Below are 18,620 nucleotides of genomic sequence, written 5' to 3' on the forward strand. Positions count from 1 at the left end.
GGGTATTAAGATTTTATGTTCTTGTGAGATAGGCCTAATTAGAAACTATTTATTAAATGTGATAGAGCATACAATTCTAAGAGGAATTCAAAGTTTATTTGATGGAAATCGGTTTTAAAATGGCCGAGATATCCAAAAAGGAAGTAAAGCAAAGTGATCCTAATGACAGGTACGTCCCATCTTTTATTATAAAGACCTCTTTTATTTTGGGGTATCTCAGCCATTTCAAAACCAATTTTCAATAACTAAACTTTGAATTCCTCGTAGAATTGCATGCTCTTTCCTATTTCATATTTTAAAACGATTTCACATTATCTCACAAAAGCTTTAATTTCATCTGAATACTCCATTTGAGCCAAAACTATACCATCCCTTTAAAGCATAGCAAGTTTTAATGTGATACTGATATTCTTAAGTGATATCCATGACTTCCAGTTCATGAAGGGGTATCCCCCTCCACCCCCCTTCCCCCTTTTGTGGATGCTCCTTCAGGTATTCTTCCAAGGGTAAGATTCTAAACCCCGTTTCAAAGTGCTGTGCACCCTACCCCAGCTCCTCAGACTTTGAACCCATTAGTCCTCAACACATGTTTCCAAAGTTGGTGATAGACATCTAAATTGGAGTACAAGGTTTCATCTTAGAACTGTATTTTCCCACAGAAATCATTGTTCCCAGTATAATACCAAGTCTAAGTACAGGTACTTTGCTATCTGGAAACATCTGTTTCAGTGCATAACTGATAGTGGCCTTTTTTCATTATTCATTTCTTCATTATTTTCATTGCACAGTCCTGTCTTGCAATCTTGAACCTCTGCTATTTCGTTGTTTTATTTTCATTTTGTTTTGTATATGTTGTTATTGTTTTTGCATGGGTGTTTGTGTGTGTTTGTGTGTGCAAGGGTGTTTGCATGTTGTTGTGTTTTTTCATTATCTGTTCTTGATATATTGCATATGACAGACCAATCTTTGGGATTGGACCAAACTCTGCATATAGCACAAATGTTAGATTGATGTATATACCTCACCCTGGAATCTCTTTGATTGCCATCTGCATCAAACATCCCATGATTTTTTTTTTTCACTTTCCAGTACCAAAATTGCAATCACAGATTGAACACTGTGTGAATAAACTGCTACAGGACTTCCACTACAGTACATCACCATCATAAAGTCTTGTCAGATTCTGCCAAACTGCCACACCGTCTTTCTCCGGAAATGGGAAGAGGTTTGAAAGTGAGAAAATACCTCCTCTCACGATTCTTTTCCACAATTCTTTCCCACAATACACCTAACATAAATATAAACTCCCAAAAGGACAGTTAAAAGCAAAGTAACACAGTAAAGCTTGGTCTTCAACAAAGACATGCCTACTACCTGAGGGAAGGTTGCCATGGAAACATTGAAAACAAGGAAAAGTAGAAATTACGCGGTGCGTAACATATGTCCCCGCCGGAAGTAGCATTTTGTAACAAAATGTGCAATATAGGTAAAAAATCAAGGTCAAAGGTCAAAGAAGTCAAAGGTCAAAATTCTGTGTAGAAGTTTTGAAGCCCTCACCTAGTGCCATCACATAAAGCAAATGGAATCGAAATTGGGTTAGAAATGGCGAAGGAGTAGCATTTTGTAGCCAATGTACAATATAGGTCAAAAATCAAGGTCAAAGGTCAAAGAAGACAAAGGTCAAAATTCTGTGTAGACGTTTTGAAGCCCTCACCTAGTGCTATCACATAAAGCAAACGGAATCGAAATCGGGTTAGAAATGGCGAAGGAGTAGCATTCTGTAGCAAAATGCACAATATAGGTCAAAAATCAAGGTCAAAGGTCAAAGAAGTCAAAGGTCAAAATTCTGTGTAACAGTTTTGAAGCCCTCAACTAGTGCCATCATATAAAGCAAACGGAATTGAAATCGGGTTAAAAATGGCGAAGGAGTAGCATTTCGTTGCAAAATGTACAATATAGGTCAAAAATCAAGGTCAAAGGTCAAAGAAGTCAAAAGTCAAAATTCTGTGTAGAAGTTTTGAAGCCCTCACCTAGTGCCATCACATAAAGCAAACGGAATCGAAATCGGGTTAGAAATGGCGAAGGAGTAGCATTTTGTAGCAAAATGTACATTATAGGTCAAAAAATCAAGGTCAAAGGTCAAAGAAGTCAAAGGTCAAAATTCTGTGTAGAAGTTTTGAAGCCCTCACCTAGTGCCATCACATAAAGCAAACGGAATCGAAATCGGGTTAGAAATGGCGAAGGAGTAGCATTTTGTAGCAAAATGTACAATATAGGTCAAAGGTCAAGGTCAAAGGTCACGACTGAAATTCTGTGTAGAAGTTTCAAAGCTCCCATGTAGTGCTATCATATAAAGCAAACAGAATCAAAATTGGCTCATAAATGACAGAGAAGTAGCAAATTGAAGATTTTGATCACACACGGACGCACACACGGACACACGGACGGACGGACGGACACACGGACGGACGGACGGACGGACGGACGGACGGACGGACGGACACACGGACACACACACGTACGGAGCCCGTTTCATAGTCCCCTGCTCGAACTCGTTCGGCGGGGACAAAAAGTCAAGGGTAAAAGCTTTCTGTTGAAAATGGGTCTTTAGGGAAAGCAAGTACATTGTCACTGCTGCATGACAACACTCGATTCACAGTCATATTGGACATCTAAAGTTAAAAAAAAAAAATCCAACTCCTTTCTGGAATGTTATGCTGTCACAACCTATTGCTAAATCAGCAGCTATAGTATTAATTCTGCTTTATAGAGGCATGCCATGTTTTCAAACAAAATCAAGTTGGTAAAGATTTGGATTTTGAAATCCTGAAGAAGCAGAATACTCCAGTAACATAATTGCACTTCTCCAAACCCACAGAACTCCTATCAAGACAATTAATATTTTAATAATAAGAAACTCAAGGGGCATTTTGACATACATCATGCAGACGGCATGGATGATTTCTGGGTCTTGGTAATCGATTTTATTCCAGTATTGGTAATCAGCCTCGATCACACATTGCAGCAAAATGTAGGGCCTATATACAAAATGTACTCCCGTCACACACTTGAACAAACTCTCTCTCTACCCAAACTGAAATATTTCTATTTTATTGCTCACATTTCTTTTGAGAGCTACCAATCTCTCTTATGTTAAAGATATCTAGGACTTTATATTGCCCAACTTCCAAGCGTAGCTCTTGGTGAACCAGGAGATCCTTCACAAATGTCCTCCTCGTGATTTCATCTCTTCAGCCATTTGTTCCAGTTGGTGAGTATGCCGCTCTTTTTCTGTGGCTGGGTATGAAATAAAATTCTGACTTAATGTGCCATTATCCATGGTTTACTGGCGAAGCCTGGGCTAAAGTCTCCGTAGTCCTCCAAATCCCAACAAAGTTTGTTTGGGGGAAAGGGCTGGGTTGGCTTATGACGGGAAACATTTTGCTCTATGCTTGTTTTCACAGGAAAAATCTTTCAAAGGTTGGCCTAGAACAGGCCTGGCCTAGAAACAGGTTTATGAGAGACAAAATAATTTGGGGCACTGCAAAAATCTGACTGGTATACTTGTTTATTCAGTGCAACTCAAGGTACAATCCATTACAAGTCTGCATACCACTGCACTGGCAAAGGCAATTGTTGCTGACCATGCAGCCTTGTTTCTAGGTCCTATTTTTCTCAAAGCATGTCTGCCAGGATCAATTACCAATACCACAGAAGCCATCCACATTCTAAATAGAAAAAAACAAACACTAACAAAAAGTTCTTCATGTCCTTGTACATTGTTTGTAGGTGACATAAGATATGTGACATTCAGAACCTGTCTCCTTAGCAAAAATATAAAAATAAATAAAACAATAATGATGATAATAATAAATGAAATAAAAAATGCTGAGTATCATTACATTTCAATGCTACAAAACCAAATTGTTGTAAACTTTGAAACCTACAAGTGTTGTATTGATGCAAAACATTTTCTCCTATGGCAAAAATGAAGTCAACAAAGAGTTGAAACTTTCCAAAACCCCATCCCCTATCCCCAAAACAAACATGTCGGTCCTATTTACTTCTTTAGGATGAGTCCCTGAGTATACTTGGGCAGGTGTCTATGGGAAACGCATGTTGTAGCAAAATCAGCCTGTCCTCAATGGGTTAACTTCCTGTTTAACAATGCAAGTGGGCAGTTCTTTAAGATTTCTACAAACCTATTTGATCTCTTAAATCATATTTGCCAAATCAGACACAGATCATGATATCTTCATAGTTATAGTGCACTACCATGAAAGTCGTTTTCCCAAAGTCAGAGATGTTTAACAACTGCATGACATCCGAAATCATTCAAATAGAGTATAAGCATCACAACTTTTCCATGCATATTTGCTCAAACTACAAACACATCCTTTAAAGGGGATGGCTAGTAAGTGATCAGTGGGAATCAGTGGGAATGCTGGGGGATGATTGTTCCAATCCTTGTGGGATTCATTTAAGAGTATAATATTATTATATATCTATTGTTGTGTGAAAATCATTTCCTTCAGAATGGTCTCATATTCAAGTAATGTACAGTTTAAGGTCCCATCACTGTACAGGCATGCTAATCTGGAAACATTAAACTGCATATTACTTGAATATGAGACCATTCTGAAGCAAATAATTTTCACACAACAATAGATATACAATGTACTCTTAAATGGATCCCACAAGGACTGGAACAATCATCCTCCAGCATTCCCACTGATTCCCACTGATCAGTTACTAGCCATCCCCTTTAACCTGTAAAAGGATAAATGCTGAAGGTATTCATGTCCTCAGAGGCAAACTCCCATAAAATCATCTAAAATTACTCTCAAGACTTGAGATATTCAAGATGGCCACCCGAATTTGAAATTCCCATTGATATATTTCCTCATTAATTGTGAAAAACTGTAAAGATTTGATGGTTTTACCCTACTTCAGGGATGCTAAATCTGAATTTGGCTAATACAACTCCTCGTTCCTGAGAGTCTTAAGATATCCAATTGAAAATGGTTGCCAAAAGATTGAAATTTAAATACACAAGTTTTTTTTTTTTTTTTTTTTCATAAATGGTGAAAAAATGTAAATAAATGATGTTTTCTCAATTTGAGGGTGCTGAATCCCAAATCTGGTTGATACAACCATTGCATCCTTGAGGGTTTTGAGATATTCAAGATGGCTGCCAAAATGGCCACCGAAAATTGCACTCAACCTTTTGCACAATCCCTAATCGGCAGTAGAATGGACTATGGATCACTGCCCGGTACTTCACTCCCTTCAAACCACATCCCCGCAAATTCCAGCTGCATGTAATCAATTACTGTTCCATCTAAGTCTCATTACACACTTGTCACACCTAATAATGCGCATGCTAGAGGAAAAAAAGAACTTTCATTTCCCCTTCTGAGTTTCATCCGGATGGTGGGGAAATTCTCTCGCCACCCCTTTCATTTTTTTTTTCACAGAAGAGAGAGACAGAGATAGAGAAAGATGAATATATATATATATATATATATAGATTTATAGGTATTGATAAGAGAGAAAAGAAGGAGAGACAAGATAGCAGAAATAGATACCTTAATATAAAATTGTAGGTAGACGGATAGATAAATAGATAAAGATATACATAATAATATATATATATAGACAGAGAGAGCAAAAAGGAGAAAGAGATAGATACATATATCTATAGGTAGATAATGAGAGAAAAGGGGGAGAAAGAGATAGATAGGCCTATATATCTATATATATATATATATATATATATATATATATATATATATATATATAGGTAGAGAGAGAGCGAGTGAGAAAGAGAAAAAGAGAAAAGGGGAGATATAAAAAGGGGAAATATAAAGGGGAGGTAGAGAGAGAAGAAAGATAGAGCGAGGGGGGGGGGAGAGACAATGAGAATTTGTCCCTGTCTCAAGGGGTTAAAATTTCTTCCCCTAAACAGGTGAGCATCAGCAGGATGTGGCATATTATTTCCCAATTTCCTAGAGCCACCTGCACCATTGACGTGCCTGGATCTTAGGATTCCTTCCTTTTGAGATCATCCCTTTTGCTGGGGGTCATCATTCCTCAAAGGCCTATTCTATTGTTTTGTTTCTGTTTGTTTGTTTGTTTGTTGGTTTGTTTTTTTTTGGGGGGGGGGGGAGATGCAGGTTGTTTTATACAGTATAAAAGAATAAACCATACCTTCTGATCTCATAATCCTACTACAACGGTGTAAGAAAATCAATGCAGCAGATTCATCCTGCAGCCAAGCTGATAGGGTGCAGATATTCAATTTTACAAAACGGGAAATACCTAAGAACAAGGGACTTTGCTACTGTGACTAAATTCAAAATTACCTGACAGACACTACAAAGCACCGACAGATAGCCTTAATTAAGTCCTCACATTAATCAAGTCCTCTAATGATGATGGCCCTATAATATCCAATGATTCATTATGTGATATTTTAGGGACAAACAGGGAAGGGCAATCACTTTCACATCAATAACATCATTATTTTTATTATCACAACATCAATTTAAAGTTTGCTCATATTTCTGGTATTCCCATCAAGAAATCAATAGATATATCCCCTACAAATAAGGACAGTCTTCTCTTTTGTCTGAGTTAAAGGGATCATATAGTTTTGGTTGAGACCTAATTTCAGGTTTCTAACATATTTTGGTGAGATAATGAGAAACCTCTTATGAGGTATGAAGGAACATGTAATTCCATGAGGAATTCAATGCTTATTTGATGAAAATTGGTTTCGAAATGGCTGAGATATCCAAAACAGAGTGATTCTAATAAGTGTGGGACCCACACTTTATTACGATCGCTTTGTTTCACTTTGTTTTTGGATGTTTCAGTCATTCCAAACCCGATTTTCATCAAATAAACTTTGAATTCCTCTTAAAATAGTATGCTCTGTACTATTTCATAAGCGTTTTCTTGGTATCTCGCAAAAAGTTGAAAGCCCAATTCTCATCTCCACCAATACTGTACCTTCCCTTTAATGTACTGTCAGCAAGGGAGTTGATTATGGTAGACTGTATAAGTGGATATTTTCGCACGACTAATTTTTTGCGCTCGGCCGGTTAAGAAGAGTTTCGCATGTTTTTATTTCCGCGGAATCAAGACATCAACTACTGGAACATAGAGAAGGCGAAAATATTTGCGTGCTTTTATTTTCACACGATCTTGTGGTTGCGCCAAATGCTCAGAAAGTTCAACACCGCGAAAATTTCCACTTTTACAGTATTGAAATTTGATGCTCAAGAACCCCCCAGTATACCACTTAATCGTTTTCAAACAGCTATGAAAATTGCCCAGCTAGAATAAAGTCTAACAACTCAACTGTATGTGAAGTTTCGGCAGTGCATTGACAACCCCTGCATTGTGTCTGCACAGTAGTGGTACTGTGACTTTGCACATGATACTGAACACTTTTAAGTGAAATTTCCATTCCACGTTGAATTTGATTTTGATGAAGATAGTGAAAATAATTTGCACACCTTAATGTGACTGACACTTATGGGTATGTCTAATAAAATACATGCAAAACTTTGAATTCCTTAAATTTATTTTGTTAAGTCTAATTCTGATACGTCTGCTGTTCTGTGCGTCAGAATTTACTGTACGTGTTCAAGTCAACATAGCCTAGGGTTGTATTTCACCTTTTAACGCAGGACTCACTCAGGCCAATTACGCTCAATTGTGGTACGAGTGCATTTAACATGACCGTGCAGATTTCACCACGCAAAATAGCACTTCGCACCATGAGAAATTCCCCAGTAGCCGTTGTCTCAACACACTTCTAATCACAAAGTACGAAGATTTACATTTTCATTTAACACTTCTAACACTAAAACAGAAAGTCAAACTGATACTACCTTACCTTACCTTTTTCATACAGCATAAAGATAACTCAGGTACAATGTGCCTTGATCATTTTTTTTACTTGCAATTGAAAAAGTTGCGAGTGAGTCGAGTATTATTTGATGAGTGTGAATAGGGTCCTATTAGGGGGGAAAAGTCGGGGAATGTTAGATTCTGTCTGGTCGGGTCTGTTGGAGACAGTGCATCCTGAATAAGGAATGAAGTCAACACACACGACGGTACCCTAGAGACTTACTGGATAGGCACTGTTGGATCCTTTCTCTTCGCTTTCTGCTCAGCAGTCATATGTTCCCATTTAAAGTGCAGACTCCAGTCAAATCCTGGTTTTGAAGGCATAAGAGAAAAATGATGACATTTGGTTAAAAATCCAATTTCAATGCTCATATTTTCTAAGGCGCAGGGAGAAATCACTCAACTATGCTGTACATCTGATTCAGTCTCTCACAAGTCGATGCTGAATTTGGGCAATCACTCCAAAATACGCATCACAATCTCTTGTTTCTATTCCAACAATACGTGAAAGAAGGTAAGTGTTACTGTGGAAAGTAATAACTGAATTTAAAATGACTTTAAAGAGACTGTACAGTTCTGGTTGAGGTGAGGATTTAGCTTTTAACGTTTTGCAAGATATTCAGAAACCACTCTATGAGATGTCAAAGAGCATGCAATTCTAAAGGGTATCAAAAGTTAATTTGATGAAAATCGGTTTTGAAATGGCTGAGATATCCCAAAACAAAGTGAAACAAAGAGATCCTAACAAAAGGCGTGGCCTATCGCCTTTTATTATTATCACTTTTTTGGATATCTCAGCCTTGAATCCTTCTTAAAATTACATGCTCTTTCATATTTCATAAGAGGTTTCTCATTATCTCACTTAGGAATGTTAAACTTGAATCCTCACCTCAACCAGTACTGTACAGTCCCTTTAAAAGCAATTTACTAAATTAGAATCAGTCATTCAGCAGTATGTGAGCAGCACTGCCAAATGTAGCATGCTATTCTATTCATCCATTTATACAAAGAAAACGTTCTATACATAAAAAGAAAAACAGTCCGCAATCAATTCTGTTTCACTGCATTGCAGATCAGCTTCATTCAAATCAATGATGTGGAATTTACTAAAATGTGAACGTCTCCCTACTCCATGAGAAAATGCAATAACAATTTGGAGAAACTTTTGTATGACCAATCTTCTTAATATTCGAGCTGATCTCTCTTCCTTTAAAAAAAAAAAATGGCATCTTCAAAAGAGTCTCTTGCGCAGGACAGAATGGTAGGCTATTGTCAGAGGATGACTTCACAACATGGAGCCAGTAGCTTGGCTCTTTATTACTCAGACAAGGCTACCCCCTCATATAATCAGGATTTAACAGACTTAAGCCTTGGGCACTGTCTCATCTGCAACATTCAACAAGTTTTCAGCATTCTATTTTTTTTTTTTGAGGGGGAGGAGGTATGGGATGATAAGAAGAGGATACTACTTTAATCTCTCTTCTTACTTGCCACACAATGTTATCACGGAGACATCCAATAACTAGTATCTTGATCTTGTGCATCTTTTTCCCCAACAACAATATTTTCTTGTAATCTTATAACAATTTTCATTGGAAAATCTTGCACAAGCTCTCAATGAACCTTGCTCCAAGCAACATTTGCAATTATACTTCAGCATGTCATGATAAAAGAAAACTTGCACGAGACATAGAAAGCAGAGTTTTTCCCCTCTTTATCTGAGAAGACAAAACTTTCCCTTGAATATCATATTGAATGATTTTCTATGTCTGGGAGGGTGGTTCCAAACTTCTTCCCCCCCCCCCCCCAAACACACACACATCATGCTTCTACTTGCTTGGCATGATCACACACAAAATAGAAGTGTGAACAAGTTTACCATCTTGTTTTAGTACACAACCTCCAATGGGAAAAACGCTTATCAGCAAACTGCCTACCTCTGAAGAAGGCAAGGAGACTTCCACTTGAACATGTTTTTTGTTTGTTTGTTTGTTTTGCTTCATGTTAGTGAGGAGACACAAAATAGAATATTTGGTCTTCTATTCTACTTGCTGTCAATTTGAACAAGTTTACCTGTTTTAGTACACAACCTCCAAGTGGGGAAATAATGCTTATCAGCAAACTGCCTACCTCTAAAGAAGCAGGCAAGGAGACTTCCACTTGAACATGTTTTTCTTTTTCTGCTTTTTGTTAGCACATGAGGAGACCGTTTAAAAGATGCACACATATTTTCTGGATCACAGTGTCAAACACAAGTGGATAGGGCTGATTGATGGTATCAGACTTGCAAGTGACAGGGCTCCACAATCTATGCCATGTGCCATCGCTCAAAGACACGGTGGGAAAACAAACCTGACCTTGGGTTGACCTCTGACCTCCACTACACTTCACACTTTTCACTCTCTACCCAAGCTGGTTCCACTCACAGGCAATGTATCATGCTCCACGTGACATTTATAGCCAAGCAATTGTTAGGATGGTGATGGTGTGTTGCCATTAAAAATGTATTTATTTTCTAAATGATGGGCTACAGAATGGCAAGGGAAGAAAGGACAAATAGGCTTACCTGACTCACAGCAACAACACATATACATGATGATCACAAAGCAATAAAATGAAAGGAGCAAGCAACACACAAAATAAAGCAAATATTTCACGTGAAACTACTGCAGGCTCAACATCTTAGACAAACATTTTCACTGTGCCATATCAATACATGCAAAGCCTGGCGGTTTGAAAAGAAAAGACAGTCAGTTGCCCTAATGCTAAGTGACCATATTTACAAATCTACAAGAAGACGACCAGTTTAAAGAGGGGTGGGGGCAGGAATGAAAATATATATAATTGTTTTTTCCCTGAAGTTAAACATGTGTATAGATAACAAAATGAAAATAAGAAAAAAGAAAAATAAAATTTTCATCACATAAGTCCTGCCATTAACAAAATGATAAAATTCACATCTGTCTCCATAAGCCCCATGATTCCCTCCTTCTTGGTTTACATCTTCTGCTGATTTCCCACTGGATTCTATCCCATAATCAAACCATGAAATGCCAGCCAGGATCCATTTCCATTGTGAGACAGATCATCAGTTCTTTCACATCACAGCAATATTGGGGATTCAAGTTTAGAAATACTTCAAACAAACATTCAAGAGGCAACAGATGTTCTTCCGTTGACTAGATACCAGTGCTTTGATAATTTTTTCCAGCTTATTAAAAATCTCTCTACGTATAATTCACTTTCAGTCATTCTACTAAAGGTAACAGAGAAGGGTGAGTGTGTGTGCATGTGGGGGGTATAGGTGGGGGTGTAAGGTATTGAATACTGCAAAACCAGACATTTTGCCAGTATCAATAACTTTCACAAAATTTGAGAGGAACCAGGAATTGCAAAAGCTAAATGCACACGAAAGTTATTTGTCTGAACAATGTGTTGAATGCCAGCGGTGATTTGTGAAAGTTCATGCTGCAAAAAAGACCATCAGCTCCGATCCACTCAAGTTTCATGCTGCAAATGTTTCTGGTCTTTCAGTAGGATTTTGTCCTCATCTCAAACCACTCCCTCTCTTGCTCCATTTCTTTCCTCTCTGCTCCCCACCCCCCCCCCCCCCCCCCACCTTCACAAGCTTTGCCAGACATCAAAGGCATGATCCACTTCATATCAATACTCAAGCTCTGGTGGCTTGATCCAATCATACTCAGAAATGGCATTCATCTTGACAGAGAAAAGCCAGGGAGATCACTGCACATCTCTGTAAGCAAAGCCCATGATATGACAAGTAATCGGATGACTGGAATGCCGAGGTATAGGTAGTGTGTGTGCGAGGGGGAAAAGTATACCAGTGTTTGTCTCCTTCGGTTCGACTGTATTCTTCCATGCCCTCGCTACAAATTGGTTGTCCAGTCTGTCCCGCTAATGGATTCTGATCATGTGACAATTTGCGAACTGCAGTTTCTGCCGAAGCCCGGCAGAGCAAGCCTTTTTGAGGTCGAGAAAACAAGGCCACTCATCAGCCATCGATGGCACTTGAGGACTGCGTGATGCCGATGATTACGATTCATTTGCTGGTGAAGGAGACAAGCACTGGAAGTCCAACCGACCTTGGAGCACTACATGATGACACAGACTTCTCTCCCCCCCCCCCCCCCAACAAAGCAATGTTAATTCAAGGTCTCATCCCCGAAATCTCATCATGAGAATCCTCCAGCTCTCATCCACACCCACTGAAAAAGGTTACTTGCTTTGTGTTTCAGGATGCTCCCCCCTCCCCTTTCAGTTGCCTTTCTGTGTTTGCATTTGCCGGTCTCATCTTTTAAGCGATCTTTACCTGATTGTGATTTGGTCTGGACTTTGTGATCCAATGATCTGGAAGGCAAACACTCAACAAAGTCCCCCCCCCCACTTAAAAAGGAGGATATAAAGAAGTGATCTGCTTGTAACTGTTTTCTTTCTTTCTTCCCTGTCTCACGCCCCCATCCTGCTTCATGATGCTGCATTAATACTGTTGACTGCTTTTAGAACATTCAGATATCTGTCTGGTACAGTCTAGTGAGCATTACATTGCTTCACGGACAACTTGGCCTGGGAATAACACCTCAAAAAAACATCCCTGTTCCTACTTCTTTCCTGGATATTGCGTTGGTGGACCCCTCCTTGACAACTTCACTCCACATATCCTGACTGTCTCAGTGGAAGAGACGGTCGGGGATATTGTCAATGACATGCGAGCCATCGCACACAATGATTAGAATTAATGCCGGCTGGGAGAATGAATAGCGGAAGACTTCCCAGGAAACATCGCATTGACTTCGAAATTAAACCAGGATGCTCCAATGCGACACTGAATGCTTCTTGTCTATAAGTGTGCAGGGACTCATGTTGGGGCTGTGTTTTGTAGGAATCCCAGCTTCAGATAATGATGTCAAAAGAAAAAAATTCTCACCTTCCTATGAATTCCCGCAGTGTATTTTAGAATGCTATCTTTTTCCTTTGGAGGTTTAGACAAAATAATAAGTCTTTTATTTCTCTTTAGGCTTAGTTTTCGGGGTGGAAAGATATGAATATTTGAGAAAATGCTTCATCCAAAAACATAACTACATGAACTGTATAGCAACGTATGCAGGAAATGCATAAATGTATAGAGTACCAAAAGCAAACTTTTTCTTGGTATAGTTTGGCCATATTTGACTTTCCATTTTGGAATGTTTTTTTAGGGGGGGGAGGAACATGAAAAAAAGACATCCTTAGAGGCACACTGACTTGATGTTTATGGTTAACTTGTTTGCAACCCTCAAGAGATCCTTTGCCAAAATTTAACTTTTGAGAGCGAGATACTCTCTTCATACTTGACGAACGACTGACTGGGGGGTTTCTGAGCATCATTAAGTTAGGCTGTAACTCTACCCCGAGAGTAACTGATTTATAACTCTGCCCACAAACACATGGTTACAGTTTGTTATTCCAAACATTTGTTAATACGAAAATGATAGAAGATTTTTTACTGTAAAAGTGGATATTTTTGCGTGACTACCTTTTCACGCTAGGCAGGGTAAGAAGAGTTTCGCATGTTTTTACTTCCGCGGAATCAAGGCATCAACTACTGGAACATATGGGAAGCAAAAATATTTGCGTGCTTTTATTTTCGCGCTAGTTTCGGGTTGCACGAAATGCGCGAAAATTTCAACACTGTGAAAATTTCCACTTTTACAGTATTTCGAAGGCTTATTAATCCAAAATTAAAAAGAATTGATAATTTGAAAATGAAATAAGGTTCATAATTCCAAAGCCTCGTTGGTATGCACTTTCTTTGCATTTCTGGATTAGTGAACCATATTTCCTTTTTGGATCAATAAACCTTGGGAATAAAGAACCTCTGTTTATGCTCAGATTAACAAACTTTTTGAACAACAAACCTTATTTAATCTTCAGATTAACAAACCTTCAGAATAAAGAATGTTATTTCATTTTCAGAATTACAAGCCTTTGGAATAATGCCACAAATTTTGGATTAATACACCCTTTTCACTTTTTATTTGGCAAACCTCTATGTATAATGAATTTGTGTTTCAGAATAACAAATCTCCAAAATAACTAACCTCATTTCAATTTCTGAGCATTCAGAATAACGCACATCATCCTATACAAAGTTCCTTCCATTCAGTTGATAACCACTGTATGCAAACCGTATTCATATTTTGAAATCAAGTTCTACACTGTCATTGTAGTCCACACTCGCTGTTTACAACAAGCTCTCAAGAATACTGACTTCACAAACACCTGCTGCTGCACTCCAGATCAGTCTTATTTCATTACCTACTTTAACCCTCTGCTTGCCACATAAATTTCCTGGTCATAGGTATGTGTGTGAAAGTTCTGCACATGAGACTCATTGGCATAGAAAGGAAAATTAAAGGGGATGGCTAGTACCTGATCAGTGGGAATCAGTGGGAATGCTGGGGGATGATTGTTCCAATCCTTGTGGATTCATTTAAGAGTATGTTATATATCTATTGTTGTGTGACAATTATTTGCTTCAGAATGGTCTCATATTCAAGTAATGTGCAGTTCAATGTTTCCAGGTTAGCATGCCTGTACAGTGACGGGGAATATGAGACCGTTCTGAAGCAAATAATTTTCACACAATAGATATATAATGTACTCTCAAATGAATCCACAAGGGTTGGAACAATCACCCCCCAGCATTCCCACTGATTCCCACTGATCAGGTACTAGCCATCCCCTTTTAAAGGGTGCAGGATGATATTTTTTACATCAGGCAGTGCATTACTCTGAAGAGAAGACTTAAGTGCAGAAGAGAGTGCTTCTGAAGTGGCAGAAGATGAACACTGATCACTCTTAAAAGTGTGAAAATCAATAAATAGATATAATCTATGAATAGCTAAGCAACCCTACTGAAACAGGTCTATGATATTTTGAGCAAACTCAAACAAATAAGCACACTTAATATGACCTTATGACTGTCTACAAATCATCTAAAATCTTAAGTGGTACCCTATGCCCATGTCCAATTAAATGTCATTATCATATGATTATAAAATCCTTTCTGTTGCATTCCAGGTCAATTTTGATCACAAAAGACGGATAGATGAATTCAAAGTCTTTGCGGTAAAAACCAACCCCCCCCCCCCAAAAAAAAAAACACAACAACAACAACAAACAAACAAAAAACAAAGAAACAAACACCCCTACTTACTTGAATGACATGAAATTATGTTATGCACCTTTTTGACAACTTGAGCAAAACTACAGAGAATAATGTGCCTCCGAAGAAAATGTAAATCAGATGCATTAAGAAACACATGGTACATGAAGTCATATATTTGTATGACTATCAAAGCTTTCCTACAGTCCCATACATAAGCTTTGATGGCTGTTATAAGCAAACTGACATTCAAATAATGCAGTTATAATACAATTTTTTTTTTTCAAATTCAGCCTAGAGTACAGACTTGTTGTCTCAGTAGCTGTTTCTTCTTTTAAATGAATATCTCTGGTAGAATTATTTCCCTTCAATGACAGGTCAGGTCAAGGAGATACTGCCTCATAAACATTGTGTAAACATCATCAAAGAAATCTGAGATTATGCTGTTAAAGTGGGCTGCTAACTTTACGAGACATGCTACAATCTAGCGATATTTTACCATGTGCTATACAGACTGAACTCATATCTCTGATCTTGAATTACTCCTAGCAGGGCATCATATTAGTAAAACATGTGAATTCATTCACATACAGTGAAAGCTGTATACTTATAAAACAGTGGTAATTCTTTAATAACTGCTCTATGTAATAAAAAAACAGCAGCAGAATGAATTACCTACAGAGCTGCTAGTGGCACAATGCATTTCATAATGCATTTCATTATTTCCTTCTTAACAGTAATACCACTGATGATTGATATCAAATTCGCTGTATTCCTTTTAATAATCTTATTAAATCATTAATGATTAGATGATTTATATCTATTATCATAATTCATGTTTATTTGATGATCTGCATACATAATATTTTCCATGTATAATAATTTTTTGAAGATCTTTTGGTAATATTACATTAATTTTGTGAAATGCAGAAATCCGACAAAATCAACTCTAATCAAATCATATTGATCACTGACACATGATCTTGAATTACCACACTACTCTGACATTGTTATTATATGCAGTGGAGAATCTATGCTGATGTCATAGATTTTTATCATGAGTACAGGATTGATTAAGGACATTTATAAAATGGGTTCAAGAATGTAACCAATTGGAAGCGCTGAAATGAGTCACGTGTGCGTGCATTAATTTCTTAGTAAATGCACGGCCTGACCAGGGAGGTGGAAGAGTCTCTCTTCCACCTCCCTGGCCTGACGTACGTCACAATGTTTACACTAGCAGTGCGCACTCAATCAGTTGTTACAAGTGCGTCACGCGCTACTATACGCGCTGTCAATCCTGTAAACAACTTCTAGTTCGGGCCGCGGGCTGCCACAACAGCCGGCGGCCTTTCTTGTGCATAACACGTGGCGTACGTATACTCTTATACGTCCTTACAGTACTTATGTGCGGGATTTCCGAGTGCGACGTGCGTAAATGTTTGGGACGAACATCTTCGGACATCTTGACTTTTGAGCGAGTGCTACATGTAGCTGACTGGTATTGACCCACAAAGGTACGTGAATAATGCTGTTAGTTTTCGACCCATTTTATAAAACAAATGATGCACAGGATTATTTTGTGGCGTTAAATGCGCCTCGTGCATGTCGCACCATTGTCAATACTCTCGAGCGTGCCGCACCTTCACTAACACACTCTATCCTGTGCATCATTTGTATAACATTGTAAGTCCTGTGGATAGATATTCAACTGTACTAATGCGGTTTGGGAGATTCAAGAGCTCTACATTTTACAACACCTTTTAACACTCATGACTTAAAATGATAGCACTTTCCACAATGTTAGCTGCACTACCAGTCAAGCATGTACATCTGCATTATTGTTGCTATGGTAACTCAGGGAGGTGGCGTATTCCCACCTCCCTGGGTAACTACAGCTATCAGGAAATAAAGAGATTAGAAATCCTTCTACGTGGAGGGATCTGGATTGTCTTTCTCTTTCTCCTTCTTTTCTGGCATATAATGGGAAGATGGCTTTCTTTGTAGGGCTACAATCAGACACTTTGCTCACTTGCCAAAAGTCTGTATGATATCATCTTTTATTATACCATTATCTATGATTACAAATGATGAATAATAAAAAACTATAGCACAAATGTACAACATTGGCCAACGAAAATGTGTTTTCTGGGACTTGATAGATGAAGAAATTGGGGAGAAAAGTATATATTTGCCCCTTTATTAAAGAGTCTTTATGACGGAAAGACAATGATTCATACCCGCTGTTGAAATGTAACAAATAAAAGAAACAAAGAATTACCCCACCAAAAAGTCCTTTTCTATAAAGGGGAAAACATTCAAGTTGATTGCAGACTGTACTAGAAATTGTCTTATGCAGATGTTAAAGATTTTTTGAAGGAGTGTTCACAAGGGAAAAAAAAAAAAAAAAACGAAGTAAGATTTTGTTTCAATAACAACTCTTCAGGGACACTGACGAGCATTTAATAAAAAATTTCTGACAGGAAGATGGCTTGAAATACATCGCGTATGACACTATCATGACAAGCAGAGGATTCCAATATTTGATGGATCTACTGCTGAAAGCAAGCCACCAATATACTTTTTCTTTATTTCCAAACAAAGGCCACGAATAAGGATTCTAAAGTGCACAGAAGAAACAAATATAGACAGATGTCAGGCACAGTTTTTCAAGCAATAGCAATCATGAGTACACAGAGAATAAAATTGCCTTTTTGACATACTGCAGGTACATTTAACACCACCTTGCAATATCAGTCCATATAAAAGAGGTGAAATAGGGAGGAAAAGTGCTTATTGTTTTTTGCAATAATAGGCTGAATATTACCTCCCCTCAAGTCCGGAGAAGCACCAACGTAGTGGAATGTTTGAGTGTTGATGACATCTATGATGGGACTGACTACCCGTGTGGAATCCTTTGGATAGAAACAGGGATGCGAGTGGAAGAAAAGTGGGGCGACACGTAAGTAAGCGTGCCGGGGGAGCGGAGGAAAGGAGACACAGAGGAATGAGTGCAGGATGACAATGAAAGTTTTGTTGGATGTGTCGCGTAAATCGATGCGTGCAGCGAGTGACCATGTAATAGATATCAATTAGGGTTTCGCGATTTTTATTTTTTTTTTAGTTACAAAGTTTAAATGAATAAGAGAGAGTTGAAGTAGAGGGAAAGACATTCGAGATAGGAACAGCAAGAAACGTGAGTATTGATACACATGCACAAACCAGGAAACAAACCACCAAGGCATTATGAAGTGCAGTCAAAGCAAGAAAGGAACAAAAAGAAAACCCAAATAGAGGAATAAAGAAGAGGAAGAACACCTCAGTTCATTATGGCGAAGAAATGATAAATTAAGTGCAGTCACATATTTTAGAAGGAAATATATGTGTACAGGTAAGGAGGATACATTTGCAGGTTTAATCAACACAAATAATCCGCAAATGTGTTGCACAAACAGCGCACCCAGCAAAATAACAAATGATACATGCATTCAATGTGAGAGGGTGCCGCAAACAGTAATGCGAAAAGCAGTTGAAA

General features: G+C 38.2%; 1 protein-coding gene across 1 annotated transcript in view; it reads right to left on the reverse strand.

Moving 5' to 3' along the window:
- The window catches only part of LOC140231432 (polypeptide N-acetylgalactosaminyltransferase 2-like), a 136,215-nt gene that overhangs the window by 19,727 nt on the left and 97,868 nt on the right, over positions 1-18,620 (reverse strand). Inside the window, 2 exon segments of the mRNA XM_072311559.1 lie at positions 8,144-8,228; positions 17,913-18,000. Coding sequence (XP_072167660.1) covers positions 8,144-8,228; positions 17,913-18,000 — 173 coding nt within the window.

The sequence above is a fragment of the Diadema setosum genome, chromosome 1 (genome assembly GCF_964275005.1).
Source record: "Diadema setosum chromosome 1, eeDiaSeto1, whole genome shotgun sequence".
Lineage (NCBI taxonomy): Eukaryota > Metazoa > Echinodermata > Echinoidea > Diadematoida > Diadematidae > Diadema > Diadema setosum.